Raw genomic sequence first — 21,903 nt, 5'->3', positions numbered from 1 at the left:
CAATGAATATACATTCCCTTGAGGAATAAAAACTCCACTGGAAAAGTGGTAAAGACATGTCTAACTAAAGTTATAGCTAGTATTAGATTTAAAAAGGCAGTTACAAATTACAATGTTGCCAGAAAGAGTAGTAAGTCTGATGATTGGGAGGGTTTTAAAAATCAGCAAAGAATGAGCAAGAAATTGATAGAGGGATAAAATAGAATGAGAGTAAACGAGCAAGAAATATAAAGACAGATTGTAAGCATTTACAAGTATGTAAAAGGAAGAGATTTGCAAAAGTAAACACGGGTCCCATTGTGGCAGATACAGGAGAAATTATAATAGGGAATTCTGTCTACACAGTAGAATGAGAGTGAGGAACTTAAGTAATTAATAATAAAGAAAAAGTGCTGGAGAACTTACTGAGACGAAAAGTTGACAAATCCCCTTGACCTGGCCTCCATTCTAGGGTTTTGAAAGAAATGGATGTGATCTTCCAAAATTCCCCAGATTCCAGAACGGTCCCAGTGGATTGGAAGGTGACACATGTAACCCTGCTGTTCAAGAAAGGAGGGAGCGAGAATACGGGGAGCTATAGGCAAGTTAGCCTGACATTGGGAAAATGCTGGAATCTTATTAAGGACATGATAACAGGGCCCTTGGAAAATCACTATGATAGGCAGATTCGACGTAGTTTTATGAAAGGGAAATCATGTTGGACACATCTATTGGAAGTTTATTTGAGGGTGTAATTCGCATGGTAGATGAGGGGAAATGATTAATGCAGAAAACAGTAAGGGTAAACGGGTCATTTTCAGGTTGGCAGCTTGTAACTCGTGGGGTGCCACAAGGATCAGTACTTGGGCCTCAACTGTTTACAGTTTGTATTAATGTAAGGAATCCCAGCCTCTGGTCTGTCCCTGCAGATTCCATGAATAGCCGGACTGTGATCTATCACTGGCAATGCCCTCGGGTATCGGATTGCCCAGTAACAGGCACTGATATTTTTGTTTTGATTTGTTTGCAGACATGCGCAGAGATGTCCAGGATATTTTCCGTCTGACTCCTCATGAAAAGCAGGTTATGATGTTCAGCGCCACCCTAAGCAAGGAGATCCGTCCCGTCTGCCGCAAGTTCATGCAGGATGTAATTATTCATCTTTCTTACCACTACCCACAAGTTATTGATGAGCCACCATCAAGGGTGCTTGTATTCCTAAGAGTCAAGCAAGCCCCCAATCTGGAATGGAATGGAACGGCGCGCTGCTGCTCCCTGAAGCTCATCACCACACAGTTGTACCCTTTGCAAGATTCGGTTTTCACCAGCTAGTGGTAGATAGTGCAGTTTAGACTAAGGAGCCACAGGTTGTGGCCACCTTTATCCATCCATCTGTAGAAATGCTCATGGTAGGAGAGATCGTAAGCGTGTCCTTGTGGCAGACTCGGTCGTACTCGGGTCTATGTTAATAAGTTAGCACAGTTATATTCGAAAACCGTCGGCAGAGTTATGGTAACACCAGGCTTCCCACAGCTTTTCAGAGCAGTTAGTTGCGTTTTCCGGAAGATCATCGGTTTCGGGCGTAGACAGTTGAGGCCAACGCGTTAGCTCATTTCTCCTGATAAAGATCGGCACGTTCCACTCGCTGATAGTTGCGTTCCGTGAAAGATGGTCCGGCTCAGGGTTGTGAGGAGAGTCCCAACACCTCCCCTTCTACAGTATTCAGCCAGCTACTAGTTGCAGTGCCCGGAAGATTGCGCTCGTGATCGCGAAGGAAGTTATAGTTTAGTGCCCTAGCACAGTGTCCAATTATCTGCGATCTCCAGAAGACCGGCGGGTTCGGGGTGAAGCAGCTAAAGAGTTTGTCAAAGTCCTGGTTATTAGATATATTCTGAAGAGAGATGTAGTTTTAGTATCTTCAGAGGTGATCCCTGCTGTCGTCGGACGGAAGAAGATACTCCTTTATCGCTAGGGTGCGAGCGGTGGCCAACGCGAGCAGTAGCCACTTGTGGTTAATCATGTTATCCATCCAATGGACTGGTTCACACTTTGTGCTGCTGACCTTGAGACCTGCAACGGTCAAGGATGGCTGCGAGACGACTCCATCTTCAACACAGCTTTACAAAGTTCCATTTCTTATTGTGGAATGGTTTGTATGCAGCGGACTGTACTGAGGTGACTGTTGGCATAGTGGCAGACTCCTGCAACCAATGGCAACCATTTTACAACCACTGAGCGGCTCAATGTTGCCGAGAGCCAGGAATGGCTGGCTGGCAGATTGCCCAGTGGGCGGTGCATTGACATTGTGGTTAATTGTGAATGTGCATGGTATTTATGGAGTGGGACTTTGAACTGTTAGTGTACATGAATCTAGGCTTGTTTGGTACTTGTGGTTATGATCAGTGAATCAGGAATAGAGATGTTTTGCTGAAAGTGTGATTTAAAAAAAAAAATCATTCCCCATGTGGCAAGGCCATCTCTGGTTGCCCATCTCTGGTTGCCAAATATGTAAAACTAAGTTATAACTTCAGGGGGCATTGGTGTGCGACCGGAGTTGCACACAGGCCAGGCCGGGTATGTGCAGAGCATTAGTTCCAGTTGAGTTTTTACAACAATCCAACATAACACAAGAAGTAGGAATAGGAGTAGGTCACCTGGCCCCTCAAGTCTGCTCTGCCATTCAATGAGATCATGGCTGATCTGATTATGGACTCAGCTCCACTTCCCTGCCTGCTCCCCATAACTCCTTATTCCCTTGTCGCTCAGAAATCTGTCTATCTCCACAGCTCTCTGGGGCAGAGAATTCCATAGATTTACAACCCTCTGAGAGAAGAAATTCCTCCTCATCTCAGTTTTAAATGGGCAGTCCCTTATTCTGAGACACTGTCCCCTAGTTTTAGTTTCCCCTATGAGTGGAAATATCCTCTCTGCATCCACCTGGCATTGCCCTCTTTTAACTTGTTCCTTGTTTGTACTCTCTGCCTCCAGTAATAAAACCCAGGATCCAATGTGTTTTATTAACAGAGTTCCAAGATTGTGTACATACCCCTGAAAGTCTCTGTTCCTGCACCCCCTTTAAAATGTACCATTTAGTTTATATTGCCTTTCCTCATTCTTCCTACCATGCATCACTTCACACTTTTCTGTTAAATTTCATCTGCGCTGTGTGGTCCCATTTCACTGGTCTGTCTATGTCCTCCTGAAGTCTGTTACTATCCTCACTGTTCACTACATTTCTGAGTTTCATGTCACCTGCGAACAGTTGCTGGCTGATCCTTCTGTATTCCCCCTCATTCTGCCCTTCCCGGGTGTGCTGACTGCAGCTGGTGGGGGAATCCCGTTCCATGGGCGTAGCTGCCCTTGTGCCTCACTCACGTGGCCATTCTTGACAGGTGAGCCTGAACGTTCAGTGGGCTGTGTATAATAGTGGGATCTCGCTGAGCCTCCCCTTTCAGCGGGGTGGTGTCCCCCTGCCTGACCGAGCAGCCGCCGACTGAATCGCATGCGAGACCTTCCGGTCTGTATCTTAGTGTTACTCTAGGCTGGTTCTTCTGTTCAACTGTTAGTGTATAGCTTTAATTTAACTTGTCTGTATTCCTGTCTGACTCCTATGTGACCAAGGAGCAATGTCCTATAGTGTTGCTATGTGTATATAGCTAGTTAAAGTCCATTGCTATGCTTTAGGGCAAGCCTGTGGGGGGGAAAATTGTTCAGATTAGCTGTAACCACAAGTACCAAACAATACTGCATTTATTTTATGCTGGGGTTCAACAGATTGAACTTTAAAGGGGGCGGGGGGGACAGCTGAGGAAGTTTACCTGTGACGGATGTTGGGTTACCTGACCCATCTGAGACCGGCCAACTTGTAGCGGGGGGAGCCCCAGTGTGAGTGGCCTGCCTCGGAATGGAGCTCGGTGATGGGGAGGGGGCAGACACCCAGCTCGAGCTGCTGGCTATCCCAGAATGAGTGCTGGCCAAAAACAGGCACAGGATGGCCATTGAGGTTAAACCTCACGGCTCTGTGATGTGGGACCTGTGCTGCCAGTTTGAAACCTGTTGCACATGTGGGGAATGTTTATACAGTAGGATGCATTTAGTCTTTGGGAAGTTTCAGCATTTCTGTGTTTAATTTGAGATCGTCTCCACATTATGCACCAAATGCTAAGGTATTATGGTGAAATAGGTTTTAATGTATAAACATTCCTTAAAAACCTTTCCACTTGTACCATAGCTTATGTGAAAATTGTGCAGGTCCCTCAGAGACACTTGGGAGTCTCTTACTTGTAAGTGTTCTGTTGGCTGCATGGAAGCTCCTACTGGTGGGTATTTCTCACCGAGCTATGGTGTTTGACAGTCCAATTGCCTACTTCCAGTTTGGGGTGTGCAACAACAGTTGTGCTAAGTCTCCCTTTTGGGCAGCTGATTCCAGGATTAGCCGTCGATAAAGTATTTAAATGAGCAGTCCCGTTGAGTCTGTGCCAAGTTGTGCCTGTTATTTGCAGGTAATTGAGTGTTGGATCTGGAAGTGCTGCCCCAATTGTGGTACCTTCGTTTAGCAGCTGAGTAGTTAACTGGGTTGGATCTGCAGAGAAATAAGAAATGCAACCATCTGACTGGGTCTTACTCTGTTCCCCATGACACAGTAACTTCCACTGGCTGGGTAACATCAACCTGCAGACTGGTTTGCACTGTCTGTTGTGATTTTGTCAGTACCAATAATTCAGTTTGAACCCGTGTTTGGAGACAGTCTCCGCTCTTTTTGAGATGGTGAGGATGGGTTGACAGAAATGTAGATTGGCAGAAACCTGTGAGTCCACTGATTTTATCTTCAATCTTGTAGCTTCCCTTTGGAACACACAGAAAATAACACACATACACACACACACACACAAGCATCTTAACATAAGAGTAGATAGCAACATTTTAGTACCTGTGCAGGCACCTCTCTTTCCCCCCCTGCCCCCAGGCCTGGCCAGGTGGATAAAGTGGTGCCTCGAATGCACCATGTACAGCCATAACACACCAGGGCCCATTCCCAGTCTGTGTTCCAGATACTGCCCGAGTGGCTCTGGCTGCAGAGCTGTGTGACTGTCGGTATTTCAATAGCGGCCTCTCTTGGTGCCAACATGAAACCAGCTTGAGATTCTTCATTGTGTCAAACGTTGACGGGCAGGTGATGCACTGGATTCTCAACCAGGAAATCCAGGTCTGTGAGTACAGCAATTGGCCCCAGCAGTTCCTGGGAGAGAGATTGACTTGGCAAGAAATCCATTGCTGCCCAATGATCCCTGCTCGAATGACGTGTGTACATGATGGCTGGGTATAGTATTGGCTCAGGGATGTTCCGGTGATAGAATGGCCCCTGAGAGCATCCTAAACTTGCATGGAAGCTTTCAGAAACTGCAGTACTTTGGCCAGGCAACACCCTGAGTGCTCTAGTTCTGGTTACTGACACACAAAGGGACACTTCGACCTCTGAAAGCAGTGCAGAGAGGAGTGTGCGCATTGATCCCTAACTTCAGTCATCCTCTGAGGAAGACCTGGGAGACGGGGCACATTGAAACTGCCACGTGAGAGCTGAGGACCCATGTATGGAAGTTCGTCGCAATGAAAAGCAGAGACTTCCGTGTAGGTTAGTGGGGACTAAACCCGGAATCAGCTGGCTACTTTGGGGCAGTAGGTTTGTTCTTGGATGGGCCAAGTGGCCTTCCCCCCTCTGTGGCCGGTCTTTAAAGGACAGTCTCTAAGCTAACGTATAAAGAACAGCTGGGTGAGCCGAGACTGGTTTCTGCCAGCTGGCCTGTTGCTAAATGATGCTGGAATGCCTGACTCTGGTCTTGGTTTGAGGTGTGTTGATGTGTTTAGCTAGGTTGGTGTTGCTGTGAAAATCCATAATGGCAAATGGCCCCGAGGAGCAGAGCAAGCAGTGCAGCAAATATCACATGTTTCTGGTTTTTCTCCCTTGTTTAGCCCATGGAGGTGTTTGTTGACGATGAAACTAAGCTGACACTCCATGGATTGCAGCAATATTATGTTAAGCTAAAGGACAATGAGAAGAACCGCAAGCTCTTTGATTTACTTGACGTCTTGGAGTTTAATCAGGTGAGACACCGTGCATTGAATGAAAATCAAGTGGAGTTGGCTTTGTGCAGAGGGTACAGGTAAAACTCAACTATTTCCAACTAATGAGGCTTTACATTCTGTTCTAGTCAAGGCATTGGCTTGTATCTTTGCACCGCAGAGGCCGGTGGGTGGTGTGAATTCTGAATTGGTGAGCTGGCTACTAGGATGCAGAGCTGTGCTTCTAGTTGAGGGGGCAACTAAGGTGGGCACATCACAGCCTGACTTTCATGGCCAGCCCCAGCATGGGAAAAGGAGACCATTCAGCCCCTCAAGCCTGTCCAACTAGATCATGATCAGTCTGCACCTGGACTCCCCAACACTTTAATACTCTCGCCTAACCGCAATCAGTCAATCTCTATTTTGAAATATTTCGGTTGACCTGAGCCCCAACACCTTTTTGGACAAGAAAGTCCCAGCTTTCCACGACCCTTTACTTTGTGTGTGGAAGTGCTTCCTGACATCACTCCTGAATGCCCTGATTCTAATGTTAAGGTTATGCCCCCTTATTCTTGTCTCTCCCACCAGAGAAAATAGTTTCTCTCCAACTACACTATCAAATGCTTTAATCCTTTTAAACACCTCAATTAGATCACCCCTTAATCTTCCATATTCAAGAGAATGCAAGATGTAACCCGTCCTCAATTTAACCCATTAATCCCTGGTATTCTGGTGAATCTGCGGCACCCCCTCCCTGAGGTGCGGGGCCCAGAACGGAACGCAGTGCTCCAGATAGCATCTAACCAGAGTTCTGTACATAACTCCGACCCTCTGTATTCCACCCTCTTGAGATAAAGGCCAACTTTCCATTATCCTTTCTAATTATTTTTTGTACCTGTCCACTAGCTTTGTGATTTCTGTACATGAACCGCTGAATCTCTGCTCATCCACAGTTCCTAGCTTCTCAACATTTAGAGAGTTCTAAAGAAACTGTTTTTTGATTCGACAAACACTAAAGGGCTGTTCTTTAAACTTAGCAGAGCTCACCCAGCTATATTTTGAGCTCCATTCATTCCAGTAGCACCAGCATTGCCCAGATGTAATCAAGGCATTTAGCAGGACCTCCAGCATTATTACACAGACTATACCGCACACAAACAGCCTATTCGGCCCAACCAGTCTGTGCTGTTGTTTATAAGAACATAATAGGAGAGGGCCATATGGCCCCACGAGCTTGCTATACCCCACACGAGTCACCTCCCATTCCATCTACTCGATTTCAGCCTATCTTTCTATTCCCTTTTCTCTCATACTTGTCTAGTTTCCTTTTGAAAGCATCTAAGCTATTTGCCTCAAACACTTCCTGTGGTAGCAAGCTCCAACTTCTAACTGCTCTCCTATTGGATTAATGAGTAACTATCTTGTATTTATGGTCCCTAGTTTCGGTAAAGACCTCAGTCGGGCCTTCTGCGTCTTCTCTTTTCTAAAGAAAAAAGCTCCAACCTGTTTAATCTTTCCTGGCAGCTGTGATCCCTCAGTTCTGGCACCGCCCCTGTAAATCTTTTTTGCACTTTCTCCAGTGTCCCTTTTTTATATTATGGAGACTAGAACTGTGCAAGTGCGGCCTGACTTGGGTCCTATACAAGTTTAACATAACTTCACTACTTTTGAGTTCTGTACCACTAGAAATAAATCCCAAAGCATTTTTAATTGTTTTGCTGATCTGCAATGCTGCTTTTACCGATTTGTACACCTGTATCCCTCGATCCCTTCTACCCCATTCACTTCCTTATTTTCTAAGCTGTAGGTGATGTTTCTTTCTTTCTTTTCCTATCAAAGTGCATCACCTCACATTTATCTGTTGATATTCATTTGTCACTTAACTGCCCGGTCTGCAAGTTTCATAATGTCTTTATTATGTTGCATTGTTCCTCACTGTTAGCTATACCCCCCCTTCCCCAGTTTGATGCCATCTGCAAATTTTGAGAGTTGCTTATTCCCAAGTTCAAATCATTAAATTCTAAATAAGTGGTTCCAGCACTGATCCTTATGAACACTGATTTCTACCTTCCTCCAATTGGAATAACTACCCTTTACCTCTACTCTCTGCTTTCTATGTTTTTAGCCAATTTGCTATCCATTCAGCTATTTGCCCCCTGACTCCACATGCCTCAATCTTTGTCATGAGCCATAGAATCAAAGAAATTTGCAGCACAGAATGAGGGCATTTATGTCCATCATGTCCGTGCCAGCCTAATCCCACTTTCCAGCTCTAGGTCCGTTACAGCACGTCAAGTGCACATCCAAGTACTTTTTTTTAATGTGGGGAGGGTTTCTGCCTCTACCATCCTTTTAGGCAGTGAGTTCCAGATCCCCACAACCCTCTAGGTGAAGAAATTTCCCTTCATATCTCATCTAAACTTTCTTCCAATTAATTTAAATCTATGCCCCTGGTTATTTACCCTTCCTGCTAAGGGAAATAGGTCCGTCCTAGCCACTCTATCTAGAAGCCCTCATAATTTTTTACAACTCTAAGGTTTCCCCCAGCCTCCTCTGTTCCAAAGAAAGCAAACCCAAACTATCCAATCTTTCCTGATGGCTAAAATTTTCCAGTCCAGGCAACATCCTCGTAAATCTCTGTACCCTATCTAGTGCAATTACATCTTTCCTGAAATGTGGTGGCCAGAACTGCATGCAGTACTCCAGCTGTGGCCTAACTAATGTTTTATACAGTTCAATCATAACCTCCCTGTTCTTGTATTCTATGCCTTGGCATTCCGTATGCTGCCTTAATCACCTTATCTACCTGGCCTGCTACCTTCAGGGATCTGTGGACATGCACTCAAAGGCCCTTTTGTTCTTCTACACTTCTCAGTGTCCTACCATTTAATGTGTATTCCCTTGCCTTGTTAGCCATCCCCAAATGCATTACCTCACACTTCTCCGATTGAATTCCATTTGCTGACCAGTTCATTGATAGCTTCCTGCAGTCTACAGCTTTCTTCTTCATTATCAACCACACAGACGATTTTCGTATCATCTGCAAACTTCTTAATCATACCCCCTACATTTGTCTAAATCATTAATATGTACCATAAAAAGCAAGGGACCTAGTACTGAGCCCTGTGGAACCCCACTGGAAACAGCCTTCCAGTCACAAAAACACCCATCAACCATTACCTTCTGCCTCTGAGCCAATTTTGAATCCAACTTGCCACTTTGCCCGGATCCCATGGGCTTTTACTTTTGTGACCCGTCTATCATGTGGGACCTTATCAAAAGCTTTGCTAAAATCCATATACACTGCATCGTACGCACTGCCCTCATCGACTCTCCTTGTTACCTTCCCAAAAAATTCAATTAAGTTAGTCAGACTCGACCTTCCCATAACAAATCCATGCTGACTGTCCTTGATTAATCTGTGTCTTTCTAAATGAAGATTTATCCTGTCCCTCAGAATTTTCTTCCAATAATTTTCCCACCACTGAGGTTAGGTTGACTAGTCTGTAATTACTCGGTCTATCCCTTTCTCAAACACATGTCCAACGATAGTAGTCCTCTGACGCCACACCTGTAGTCAGAGAGGATTGGAAAATGTTGGTCAGAGCCTCTGCTATTTTCTCTTCTCAACAGACTGGGATGCATTTCATCCGGACCTGGGGACTTATCCACTTTCAAAGCTGCTAAACCCTTTAATACTTCCTCTCTCACTGTGTATTTCGTCTAATATTTCACACTCCTCCTCCCTGATTGTAGTGTGTATCGCCCCTCTTTTGTGAAAACAGACGCAAAGTATTCATTAAGGACCATAACCACATCTTCTCCTTCATGCACCGATTACCTTTATGGCCTGTAAGGCCCTACCCTTCAGTTATCCTCTTGCTTTTAATGTATTTATAAAACATCGTTGGGTTTTCCTTGATTTTACTTCCCAATTTTTTTCGGGCCTTCTGCTTTCCTAATTTCCTTTTTAATTTCACCCCTGCACTTTCTATACTCCTAGAATTTCTGCAGTATTGAGTCCTCGTTATCTGTCATAAACCTCCCTTTTTTTCTTTATCCTACCCTGTATGTCCCTTGACATCCAGGGGGCTCTAGATTTGTTGGTCCCACACTTTTTCTTTAAGAGACCGTACTTGCTCTGAACCCTCCGGATCTCCCCCTGGAATGCCTCCCACTGATTTACCTTCAAGTAGCTGTTTCCAGTCCACTTTGGCTAAATTACCTCTCAGCTTATCAAAATTGGCTTTTCCCCAATTGAGAACTTTTATTCCTGATCTATCTTTGTCCTTTTCCATAACTACCCTAAATCTAACTGAATTATGATCACTAACACCATAAGGCTCTCCCACTGATACCCCTTCCACCTGCCCAGCTTCATTTCCTAAAACTAAATCCAGAACCACCCCCTCCCTTGTTGGGCTTGCTCCACACTGGCTAAAGAAGTTCTCAATGCATTTTAGGAATTCCGTACCCTCTACCTTTCTCTCTTAATTTTATCCCAGTTAATATTAGGGTAGTTGAAATCTACAATTGCTGCCCTATAGTTTTTGAACTTCTCAGAAATTTGCCTACATATTTGCTCTTCTATCTCCCTCTGACTGTTTGGGGGTCTATAGTACAATTCCAGCAGTGTGATCACTCCATTTTTGTTCTTCAATTCGATACATATGGTCTCATTTGATGATCCTTCTAACATCGTATCCCTCCTCACAGCTGTAATTGTTTCTTTAATCAATACTGCGACCCCCCCCCTTTTTTTACCCGTCTGAAAACCTTCTAACCAGGAATGTTGAGCTGCCATACCTGCCCTTTCAGCCGTGTCCCAATAATAGCTATAATATCATACTCCCAAGTGTCTATCTATGCTCTCGGCTCATTTGTTTTATTCCCTATACTCCTTGCATTGCAGTATATACCATTTAGCACTGCCAAACTTCCTTGTTGTCTATTTTCTAGCCCTTGTTTACTCTGTCTTCCAAAGTCTCCTAAGCTCCTGAAAATCTGCCTGCAGGCCCTCATCCCTCTTTCTACCTATATCATTGGTACTGATATGGACCACGACCTCTGGCTGTTCACCCTCTGCCCCCAGAATGCCCTGCCATGTGGTACCTTATCAAATGCCTCCAGTCCTATAATCCCTTTGCCGCTTTAGCACAAAACAAGAAGGCGGCGCTTCTCTTCCTGGTTCTGTGGACTGCCTCTCGGCTCCTTAAGTCTGGGGGCAAGGCCCACTGCCAACTTCTGGGCACCCCTTGGAGTAGTGGAAGCAGAATAAGGGGGTGAGTGGACTTTAGTACTGGCAGCCCGCTGTTGCCTTGCACCCCCACAATCCAATGGCAATCCCTCACCAGCGCAAAGGGAGCAGGTACTTGGTGTTGGGGTGTCTCTGCCCTTTTCGCTCCACTTTGTGCCTGAGGTTTACACTGTCGCCGGCGATGGAGGAAAGCCTGGAGTCCCTGCACATCTCATGCTGTGTCCCTTCCCTGCAGGTGGTGATCTTTGTGAAGTCAGTGCAGCGCTGTGTGGCACTAGCACAGCTGCTTGTGGAGCAGAACTTCCCGGCGATCGCCATCCACCGAGGAATGGCGCAGGAAGAGAGGTGGGTATTGCTGGAGCATGGCTGCTCCCAACACCGGGTTCTGCTCATGTTTTCCTTTACTGAGACCAACATGCTTTACAGAGACCTTTTCCTCTTCCCAACCCCCCCCCCCCCTTTCCCAACTCTCTTGTCCCTTCTCTCCTCTAGGTTGTCCCGTTATCAGCAGTTTAAAGATTTTCAAAGACGTATCTTGGTCGCAACTAATCTGTTTGGTCGTGGTATGGACATTGAAAGAGTGAATATCGTTTTCAACTATGACATGCCCGAGGACTCTGACACATACCTGCACAGGGTGAGAATGCCTCTTCTATAAAACACTTGGGACGACGAGTTGCTGAGTGTATTCAAACCTATTATAGTTAATTGGAACTTGTACAGGATTTATAGAATCTGGTTTGCCTGCACCTCTATCCTGTACCTACTCTTACTGCACATCCCTCCCCCTTCTCTCTCCATCTTTTCCCCACCTAGTGACCATTCTTCATGCATGCAAAATGATAAAACACAAATGCTGGAGAGCTGGGATCCAAGCAGAAAGTGGTGGATCTACACTGCAGATCGATCAGTGTCTGAGGGACCAAGTGAAATGTTCAAGCTTGGTGTATGAGGCTTTGTCCAAGTCATTGGCCATTCATTGTGTGTGAGGCTGGGCACTGAGTGACATCCCAGTCACACCTGGCTCTGGCCTCAGCTAACAGCTACACTGTCCAGCAGCTCTGAGCAATGACCACTCCCCTCGTATTATGGGGGTCCGGGGAGTGTGTTAATGTTATGGGGGGGTTCGGGGAGTGTGTTAATTTTATGGGAGGGTCCGGGGAGTATGTTAATGTTATGGGAGGGTCCGGGGAGTATGTTAATGTTATGGGAGGGTCCGGGAAGTGTGTTAATGTTATGGGGGGGTTCGGGGAGTGTGTTAATATTATGGGGGGGAGGGTTCGGGGAATGTGTTAATGTTATGGGGGGGTTCGGGGAGTGTGTTAATGTTATGGGGGGGGGTCCAGGGAGCGTATTAATGTTATGGGGGTTTTGGGGAGTGTGTTAGTTATGGGGAGGTCCGGAGAGTGTGTTATGTTGTGGAGTGGTCCCGGGAGTGTGTTAATGTTTTATGAGGGGGTTCGGGGAGTGTGTTAAATTTAGGGGGGGGGGGGGTGTCCGGGGAGTGTGTTAATGTTATGGGGGGTCCGGGGAGTGTGTCAATGTTATGGGGTGATCCCAGGAGTGTTGGAGTATTTTGTCGGGCCCCTATATTTACAGGCGTTTGCTGTTCAGATCTTTGTGTCTTGGCTGGTGATGCTGTGCGTATTAACCCCTTATAATTCCACTGAGTTACGTTAGGTTCAGTATGTGGCACTGAATTCCTTCGTAACCCCTCCCTCTGCCTGTAGGTTGCTCGTGCTGGCAGGTTTGGCACCAAGGGTTTGGCCATTACCTTTGTGTCCGATGAGACCGATGCTAAGGTTCTGAATGATGTACAGGATCGATTTGAAGTCAATGTTGCCGAACTCCCGGACGAAATCGACATTTCCACCTACAGTACGTACTGGGCTTTGGGTTCCGCCGGTGACCGGTTACATTTACATCATCGCTGAGGGGGCGGTTTTAGAAAAAGTTGCACTGGTCACATGTACAACAACTGACAGTGAAGTGGGGAACAAGCAGCTGGGCTTCAGTACAGGCAGGGTGGGAGAGAGCTTAAAGTGTATGGAATCGCACTGTTAGTTTTAGCATTTGTTTAAAGACATTGGTTTCATTTGCAGGGTTAATTCAATATAATGAATAGCTGGCCTGAGGTGGCTTGGAGCCTCCCTGCCTCCCAGAGACGGCGTGCTGATGTAAAATGCTACACCAGGTGGTGCTACAGTGCAGAGAGCAAGAAAGACTTGCATTTCTATAGCCCCTTTGCACCGCCCCAGGGCGTCCCAAAATGCTACAGCCAATTAAGTACTTTTGGAGTGTAGTCACTGTTGTATTGTGGGAAACTTGGCAGCCAATTTGCGCACAGCAAGCTCCCACAAACAGCAATGTGATAATGACCAGATAATCTGTTTTTTTGTTATGTTGATTGAGAGATAAATATTGGCCAAGACACTGGGGATAACTCCCCTGCTCCTCTTCAAAATAGTCCCGTGGGATTTTTACACCCACTTAAGAGGGCAGGTGTGGCCTCAGTTTAACGTCTCATTCGAAAGACGGCATTTCCGACAGTGCGGCATTGTGGGAGTGTCGGCCCACAGTTTGTGCTCGAGTCTCGGGAGTGAGAATTGCACCCATAACCTTCTGACTCAGGACAGCGAGCTGCCCACTGGGCAGTCCCTCGGAATCGAGGAAGACTTGCTTCCATTCTTAAAAATGAGTCCTTAGGTGGCTGTACAGTCCAATACGAAAGCCACAGTCCCTGAGGGAAGGGGTGGGTGGGACTGGTTTCTGCACGTTCTTTCCACTGCCTGCGCTTGGTTTCTGCATGCTCTCAGCGTTGAGATTCGAGGTGCTCAGCGCACTCCCGGATGCACTTCCTCCAGTTAGGTGGTTATTTGGCCAAGGACTCCCAGGTGTCAGTGCAATGTTGCACATTTTCAAGGAGGCTTTCAGGTTGTCCCTGTAACGTTTCCGCTGCCCACCTTTGGCTCGTTTGCTGTGAAGGAGTTCCGAGTAGAACGCTTGCTTTGGAAGCTTGTGTCTGGCATGTGAACTATATGGCCTGCCCAGCAGAGCTGATCAAGTGTGAAACATAGAAACATAGAAAATAGGTGCAGGAGTAGGCCATTCGGCCCTTCTAGCCTGCACCGCCATTCAATGAGTTCATGGCTGAACATGCAACTTCAGTACCCCATTCCTGCTTTCTCACCATACCCCTTGATTCCCCTAGTAGTAAGGACTTCATCTAACTCCTTTTTGAATATATTTAGTGAATTGGCCTCAACAACTTTCTGTGGTAGAGAATTCCACAGGTTCACCACTCTCTGGGTGAAGAAATTCCTCCTCATCTCGGTCCTAAATGGCTTCCCCCTTATCCTTAGACTGTGTCCCCTGGTTCTGGACTTCCCCAACATTGGGAACATTCTTCCTGCATCTAACCTATCTAACCCCGTCAGAATTTTAAACGTTTCTATGAGGTCCCCTCTCATTCTTCTGAACTCCAGTGAATACAAGCCCAGTTGATCCAGTCTTTCTTGATAGGTCAGTCCCGCCATCCCGGGAATCAGTCTGATGAACCTTCGCTGCACTCCCTCAATAGCAAGAATGTCCTTCCTCAGGTTAAGAGACCAAAACTGTACACAATACTCCAGGTGTGGCCTCACCAAGGCCCTGTACAATTGTAGCAACACCTCCCTGCCCTTGTACTCAAATCCCCTCGCTATGAAGGCCAACATGCCATTTGCTTTCTTAACCGCCTGCTGTACCTGCATGCCAACCTTCAATGACTGATGTACCATGACACCCAGGTCTCTCTGCACCTGCCCTTTTCCTAATCTGTCACCATTCAGATAATAGTCTGTCTCTCTGTTTTTACCACCAAAGTGGATAACCTCACATTTATCCACATTATACTTCATCTGCCATGCATTTGCCCACTCACCTAACCTATCCAAGTCGCTCTGCAGCCTCATAGAATCCTCCTCGCAGCTCACACTGCCACCCAACTTAGTGTCATCCGCAAATTTGGAGATACTACATTTAATCCCCTCGTCTAAATCATTAATGTACAGTGTAAACAGCTGGGGCCCCAGCACAGAACCTTGCGGTACCCCACTAGTCACTGCCTGCCATTCTGAAAAGTCCCCATTTACTCCTACTCTTTGCTTCCTGTCTGACAACCAGTTCTCAATCCATGTCAGCACACTACCCCCAATCCCATGTGCTTTAACTTTGCACATTAATCTCTTGTGTGGGACCTTGTCGAAAGCCTTCTGAAAGTCCAAATATACCACATCAACTGGTTCTCCCTTGTCCACTCTACTGGAAACATCCTCAAAAAATTCTAGAAGATTTGTCAAGCATGATTTCCCTTTCACAAATCCATGCTGACTTGGACCTATCATATTACCTCTTTCCAAATGCACTGCTATGACATCCTTAATAATTGATTCCATCATTTTACCCACTACCGATGTCAGGCTGACCGGTCTATAATTCCCTGTTTTCTCTCTCCCTCCTTTTTTAAAAAGTGGGGTTACATTGGCTACCCTCCACTCCATAGGAACTGATCCAGAGTCAATGGAATGTTGGAAAATGACTGTCAATGCATCCACTATTTCCAAGGCCACCTCCTTAAGTACTCTGGGATGCAGTCCATCAGGCCCTGGGGATTTATCGACCTTCAATCCCATCAATTTCCCCAACACAATTTCCCGACTAATAAGGATTTCCCTCAGTTCCTCCTCCTTACTAGACCCTTCGACCCCTTTTATATCCGGAAGGTTGTTTGTGTCCTCCTCAGTGAATACCGAACCAAAGTACTTGTTCAATTGGTCCGCCATTTCTTTGTTCCCCGTTATGACTTCCCCTGATTCTGACTGCAGGGGACCTACGTTTGTCTTTACTAACCTTTTTCTCTTTACATATCTATAGAAAGTTTTGCAATCCGTCTTAATGTTCCCTGCAAGCTTCTTCTCATACTCCATTTTCCCTGCCCTAATCAAACCCTTTGTCCTCCTCTGCTGAGTTCTAAATTTCTCCCAGTCCCCGGGTTCTCTGCTATTTCTGGCCAATTTGTATGCCACTTCCTTGGCTTTAATACTATCCCTGATTTTCCTTGATAGCCACGGTTGAGCCACCTTCCCTTTTTTATTTTTACGACAGACAGGAATGTACAATTGTTGTAGTTCATCCATGCGGTCTCTAAATGTCTGCCATTGCCCATCCACAGTCAACCCCTTCAGTATCATTCGCCAATCTATCCTAGCCAATTCACGCCTCATACCTTCAAAGTTACCCTTCTTTAAGTTCTGGACCATGGTCTCTGAATTAACTGTTTCATTCTCCATCCTAATGCAGAATTCCACCATATTATGGTCACTCTTCCCCCAAGGGGCCTCGCACAACGAGATTGCTAATTAATCCTCTTTCATTACACAACACCCAGTCTAAGATGGCCTCCCCCCCTAGTTGGTTCCTCGACATATTGGTCTAAAAAACCATCCCTTATGCACTCTAGGAAATCCTCCTCTACCATATTGCTTCCAGTTTGGTTAACCCAATCTATGTGCATATTAAAGTCACCCATTATAACTGCTGCACCTTTATTGCACGCACCCCTAATTTCATGTTTGATGCCCTCCCCAACATCACTACTACTGTTTGGAGGTCTGTACACAACTCCCACTAACGTTTTTTGTCCTTTGGTATTCTGCAGCTCTACCCATATAGATTCCACATCATCCAAGCTAATGTCCTTCCGAACTATTGCCTTAATTTGCTCCTTAACCAGCAATGCTACCCCACCTCCTTTTCCTTTTATTCTATCTTTCCTGAATGTTGAATACCCCTGGATGTGGTCAGTACTTCAATGCTGGGGATGTTAATGCCTGGCCCACTGAGCCACGGCATAGCAGAAATATAAACCCATGGTAGATTCTGAATCCACTATGGATACGAGTTTCCTTTAACCTGGGAGTTTGGTGATATTGCAGGTTAGGCTGGGTCACCGGTCGAGATATTTGTGATTGTTAAAAAATACATCTTGCTGTTTTCCAAACTCTCATTCCCAAGGGAAATTTGAGTTGATTACCAGTTGTAGGTGGGTTTGGATTCTCGGTTCTGTTGCTAAACTTGTTGGTGCTCACGTTCTTGTCTTGCAGTTGAACAAAGCCGATAGAGCTAGCACCTGATGAGGCTGGAAACTGTGCAGTGGAGATTTACTACAGTTACTGGACAGGCATCAGAGGTGCCTTTTACCTACAAGATGGGAGATGACTTTTAAAATTCCTTTTGGCAAAAAACACTTTTTTTTAAACTGTTTCAATGGATTGAGAATTTTGTGTGGAAGAAATGGCGCTTTTATACAACCTTGGGTCTGTTTGAAGTTGTTTGTACATTGCTCTTTCCTGCCTGTCTTTACCTAAAGGTGTTCTGTTGGTTAATAAATCTGTTTTAAAAAAATATCCACATGCCTTCTATGCCTTAGCTGAAAAAGGGGTCTGTGTTTAATTCAATGAATTAGATAAATCTGGAATGTATGGCTAATATCAGTAATGGCAACTATGAAAGTACTGTAAAAACCCATCTGGTTCACTAATTTAGGGAAGGAAATCTGCCATTACCCAGTCTGGACTACGTAATTCCAGACCCACAGAAATATGCTTGACTCTTAACCTCCATTCACTAGTACCAAACCGCCACGAAAAATAATAAAAACGGATGGATCACCCGGCATCAACCTCCGCACCGGTCAAGGCCACAGCGGCACACCCAGCCCAGTCGACCCTGCAAAGCCCTCCTCACCAACATCTGGGGTCTTGCGCCAAAATTGGGAGAGCTATCCCACAGACAAGACAAACAACAGCCTGACAGTCATACTCACAGAATCATACCTTTCAGCCAATGTCCCAGACTCCTCCATCGTCATCCCTGGGAGGACAGACCCACCAGGGTTGGCGGCACAGTGGTGTACAGTCGGGAGGAAGTGGCTCTGGGAGTCCTCAACATTGACTCCAGACCCCATGAAGTCTCATGGCTTCAGGTCAGGCATGGGCAAGGAAACCTCCTGCTGATTACCACCTACCGCCCTCCCTCAGCTGATGAATTAGTACTCCTCCATGTTGAGCACCATTTGGAAGAAGCACTGAGAGTAGCAAGGACACAATGTACTCTGGGTGGGGACTTCAATGTCTACCTGTTGCAGATGCGTCTGTCCATTGGTAGCAGTGATCACTGCACAGTCATTGTGGAGGTGAAGTCCTGTCTTCGCAATGAGGACACCCTCCATCCATCATATTCTGTGGCACTACCACTGTGCTAAATGGGATAGATTCAGAACACAATCTAGCAGCTCAAAACTGGGCATCCATGAGGTGCTGTGGGCCATCAGCAGCAGAATTGTATTCCACCGCAATCTTTAACCTCATGGCCCGGTATATCCCTCACACTACCATTACCATCAAACCAGGGGACCAACCCCGGTTCAGTGAAGAGTGTAGAAGAGCATGCCAGGAGCAGCACCAGGTGTACCTAAAAATGAGGTACCAACCTGGGGAAGCTGCAACACAAGACTACATGCTACACAGCGGAAGCAGCCGACTATAGGCAGAGCTAAGCAATCCTACAATGAACAGATCAGATCAAAGCTCTGCAGCCCTGCCACATCCATACATGAATGGTGGTGGACCATTAAACAACTAACTGGAGGAGGAGGCTCCATGAACATCCTCATCCTCAACGGAGCACAGCATATGAGTGCAAAAGACAAGGCTGAAGCATTTGCAACCATCTTCAACCAGAAATGATGAGTAGATGATCCATATCAGCCACCTGCTGAGGTCCCCACCATCACAGAAGTCAGTCTTCTACCAATTCGATTCACTCCACATGATATCAACGCAAGGCTGAGCACACTGGATACAGAAAAGGCTATGGGTCCAGATAACATCCTGGCTGTTGTACTGAAAATGTGTGCTCCAGAACTAACCATGCTCTTAGCTAAGCTGTACAACACTGGCATCGACTGGATAATGTGAAAGGCATATCCTGTGCAAAAAGCAGGACAAGTCCAATTTGACCAATTACTGCCCCATCAGTCTACTCTCAATCAGTGATGGAAGGTATCGTCAACAATGCTATCAAGCGGCACTTACCAATAATCTGCTCACCAATGCTCAGCTTAGGTTCCGCCAGGACCACTTGGCTCCAGACCTGATTACAGCCTCAGTCCAAACATGGATAAACGAGCTGAATTCCAGAGGTGAAGTGAGAGTAACTACCCCTGACATCAAGGCAGCATTTGACCAAGTGTGGCATCAAGGAGCTGAAGTAAAATGACTGTCAGCTGTGGCTCAGTAGGTAGCACACTTGCCTATGAGTCAGAAGGTTGTGGGATCTAGGCTGACACTCCAGTGCAGTGCTAAGGGAGTGCTGCTCTGTCGGAGGTGCAGTATTTTGGATGAGATGTTAAATCGAGGCCGCCTCTGCACTCGTAGGCATAAACTATCCCATGGCACTATTTCGAAGAAGAGTAGGGGAGTTATCCCTGGTGAGGAGATCAATATTTATCGCAATCAACATAACAAAAACATAATCTGGTCATTATCACATTGCTTATTTGAGAGCTTGCTGTGTGCAAGTTGGCTGCCACGTTTCTCACAGTGACTACATTTCAAATAGTACTTCATTGGCTGTAAAGCGCTTTGAGTCGTCCGGTGGTCGGAAAAGGCACTATATAAATGTAAGCCTTTCTCCCTTAACCTATCCCTCCCTAAACCTCTCCCTCCCTTAACCTCTCCCTCCCTTAGACCCTCTCCCTTAAACCATCCCTCCCTTAAATCCTTCCTCTCTTATTCATTGAATCATAGAAATTTACAGCACGGAAGGAGGCCATTTCAGCCCATCGTGTCCGTGTCGGCCGACAAAGCTGTCCAGCCTAATACATTTTCCAGCTCTAGGTCCGTAGCCCTGTAGGTTACGGCACTCTTAAGTTCACATCCAAGTACTTTTTAAAAGTGGTGAGGATTGCTGCCTCTACCACTCTTTCAGGCAGTGAGTTCCAGACTCCCACCACACTCTGGGTGAAAAGAATTTCCCTCAAATACCCTCTAAACCTCCTACTTTAATTATTTTAAATCATTTCCCCCCTGGATGTTGACCCCTCTGTTAAGGGAAATGGGTCCTTCCTATCCACTCTATCTAGGCCCCTCATAATTTGATATACCTCAATAAGGTCTCCCCTCAGCCTTCTCTGTTTCAAAGAAAGCAAACCCAGCCTATCCAATCTTTCCTGTAATGCGGTGACCAGAACTGCACACAGTACTCTAGCTGTGGCCTATAGTGTTTTATGCAGTTCAAGCACAACCTCCCTGCTCTTGTATTCTATGCTTCGGCTAATAAAGGTGAGTATTCCGTATGCCGCCTTAACCACCTTATCTACCTGGCCTACTTTCAGGGATCTGTGGACATGCACTCCAAGGTCCCTTTGTTCCTCTACACTTCTCAGTGTCGTACCATTTAATGTGTATTCCCTTTCCTTGTTAGCTCTCCCCAAATGCATTATCTCTCACTTATCTGGATTGAATTCCATTTGCCACTGTTCTGCCCACCTGACCTGTTCATTGATATCTTCCTGCAGTCTACAACTTTCTTCTTTATCAACCGCACGGCCGATTTTAGTATCATCGGCAAACTTCTTAATCATACCCTCTACATTCAAGTCTAAATCATTGATATATATCACTGGAAACAGCATTCCAGTCACAAAAACACTGGAGGACTGCTAAGGTTGTACCTTTGTTTAAAAAGGGAGAAAGGGATCGACAGAGTAATTACAGGCCAGTCAACCTAGCCTCAGTGGTGGGAAAATTATTGGAAAAAAGTCCTGAGGGATAGGATAAATCTTCATTTGGAAAGACATGGATTAATCAAGAACAGTCAGCATGGATTTGTTAAGGGTAGGTCTTGTCTGACTAATGTGATTGAATCTTTCGAGGAGGTAACCAGGTGGATCGATGAGGACAGTGCATATGATGTTGTTATATGGATTTTAGCAAAGCTTTTGATAAGGTCCCACATGGCAGACGGGTCACAAAAGTAAAAGCCCATGGGATCCAGGGCAAAGTGGCAAATTGGATCTAAAATTGGCTCAGAGGCAGGAAGCAAAGGGTAATGGTTGATGGGTGTTTTTGTAACTGGAAGGCTGTTTCCAGTGGGGTTCCGCAGGGCTCAGTACTGGGTCCCTTGCTTTTTGTGGTATATATCAATGATTTGGACTTGAATGTTGGGGGTATGATTAAGAAGTTTGCAGATGACATTAAAATAGGCTATGTGGTTGATAATGAAGAAGAAAGCTGTAGACTGCAGGAAGATATATCAATGTACTGGTCAGGTGGGCAGAACAGTGGCAAATGGAGTTCAATCCGGATAAGTGTGAGGTAATGCATTTGGGGAGGGCTAACAAGGCAAGAGAATACACATTAAATGGTCGGACACTGACAAGTGTAGAGGAACAAAATGACCTTGGAGTGCATATCCACAGATCCCTAAAGGTAGCAGGTAGATAAGGTGGTTAAGAAGGCATACGGAATACTTGCCTTTATTAGTCAAGGCATTGAATACAAGAG

General features: G+C 45.8%; 1 protein-coding gene across 1 annotated transcript in view; it reads left to right on the top strand.

Moving 5' to 3' along the window:
- LOC139241170 (ATP-dependent RNA helicase DDX39A) overlaps positions 1 to 17,742 on the top strand; it is a 28,353-nt gene extending 10,611 nt beyond the window's left edge. The window contains exons 6-11 of the mRNA XM_070869828.1: positions 1,010 to 1,128; positions 5,950 to 6,081; positions 11,532 to 11,641; positions 11,789 to 11,933; positions 13,027 to 13,174; positions 17,440 to 17,742. Coding sequence (XP_070725929.1) covers positions 1,010 to 1,128; positions 5,950 to 6,081; positions 11,532 to 11,641; positions 11,789 to 11,933; positions 13,027 to 13,174; positions 17,440 to 17,456 — 671 coding nt within the window. The 3' untranslated portion in view covers positions 17,457 to 17,742. The remainder of the gene's footprint in view (positions 1 to 1,009; positions 1,129 to 5,949; positions 6,082 to 11,531; positions 11,642 to 11,788; positions 11,934 to 13,026; positions 13,175 to 17,439) is intronic.
- Positions 17,743 to 21,903: the final 4,161 nt, after the last annotated feature.

This window comes from Pristiophorus japonicus (assembly GCF_044704955.1).
Source record: "Pristiophorus japonicus isolate sPriJap1 chromosome 24 unlocalized genomic scaffold, sPriJap1.hap1 SUPER_24_unloc_1, whole genome shotgun sequence".
Lineage (NCBI taxonomy): Eukaryota > Metazoa > Chordata > Chondrichthyes > Pristiophoridae > Pristiophorus > Pristiophorus japonicus.
The sequence above is the reverse complement of the archived record's forward strand: the minus strand, read 5'-3'. Positions and strand labels throughout refer to the sequence as shown.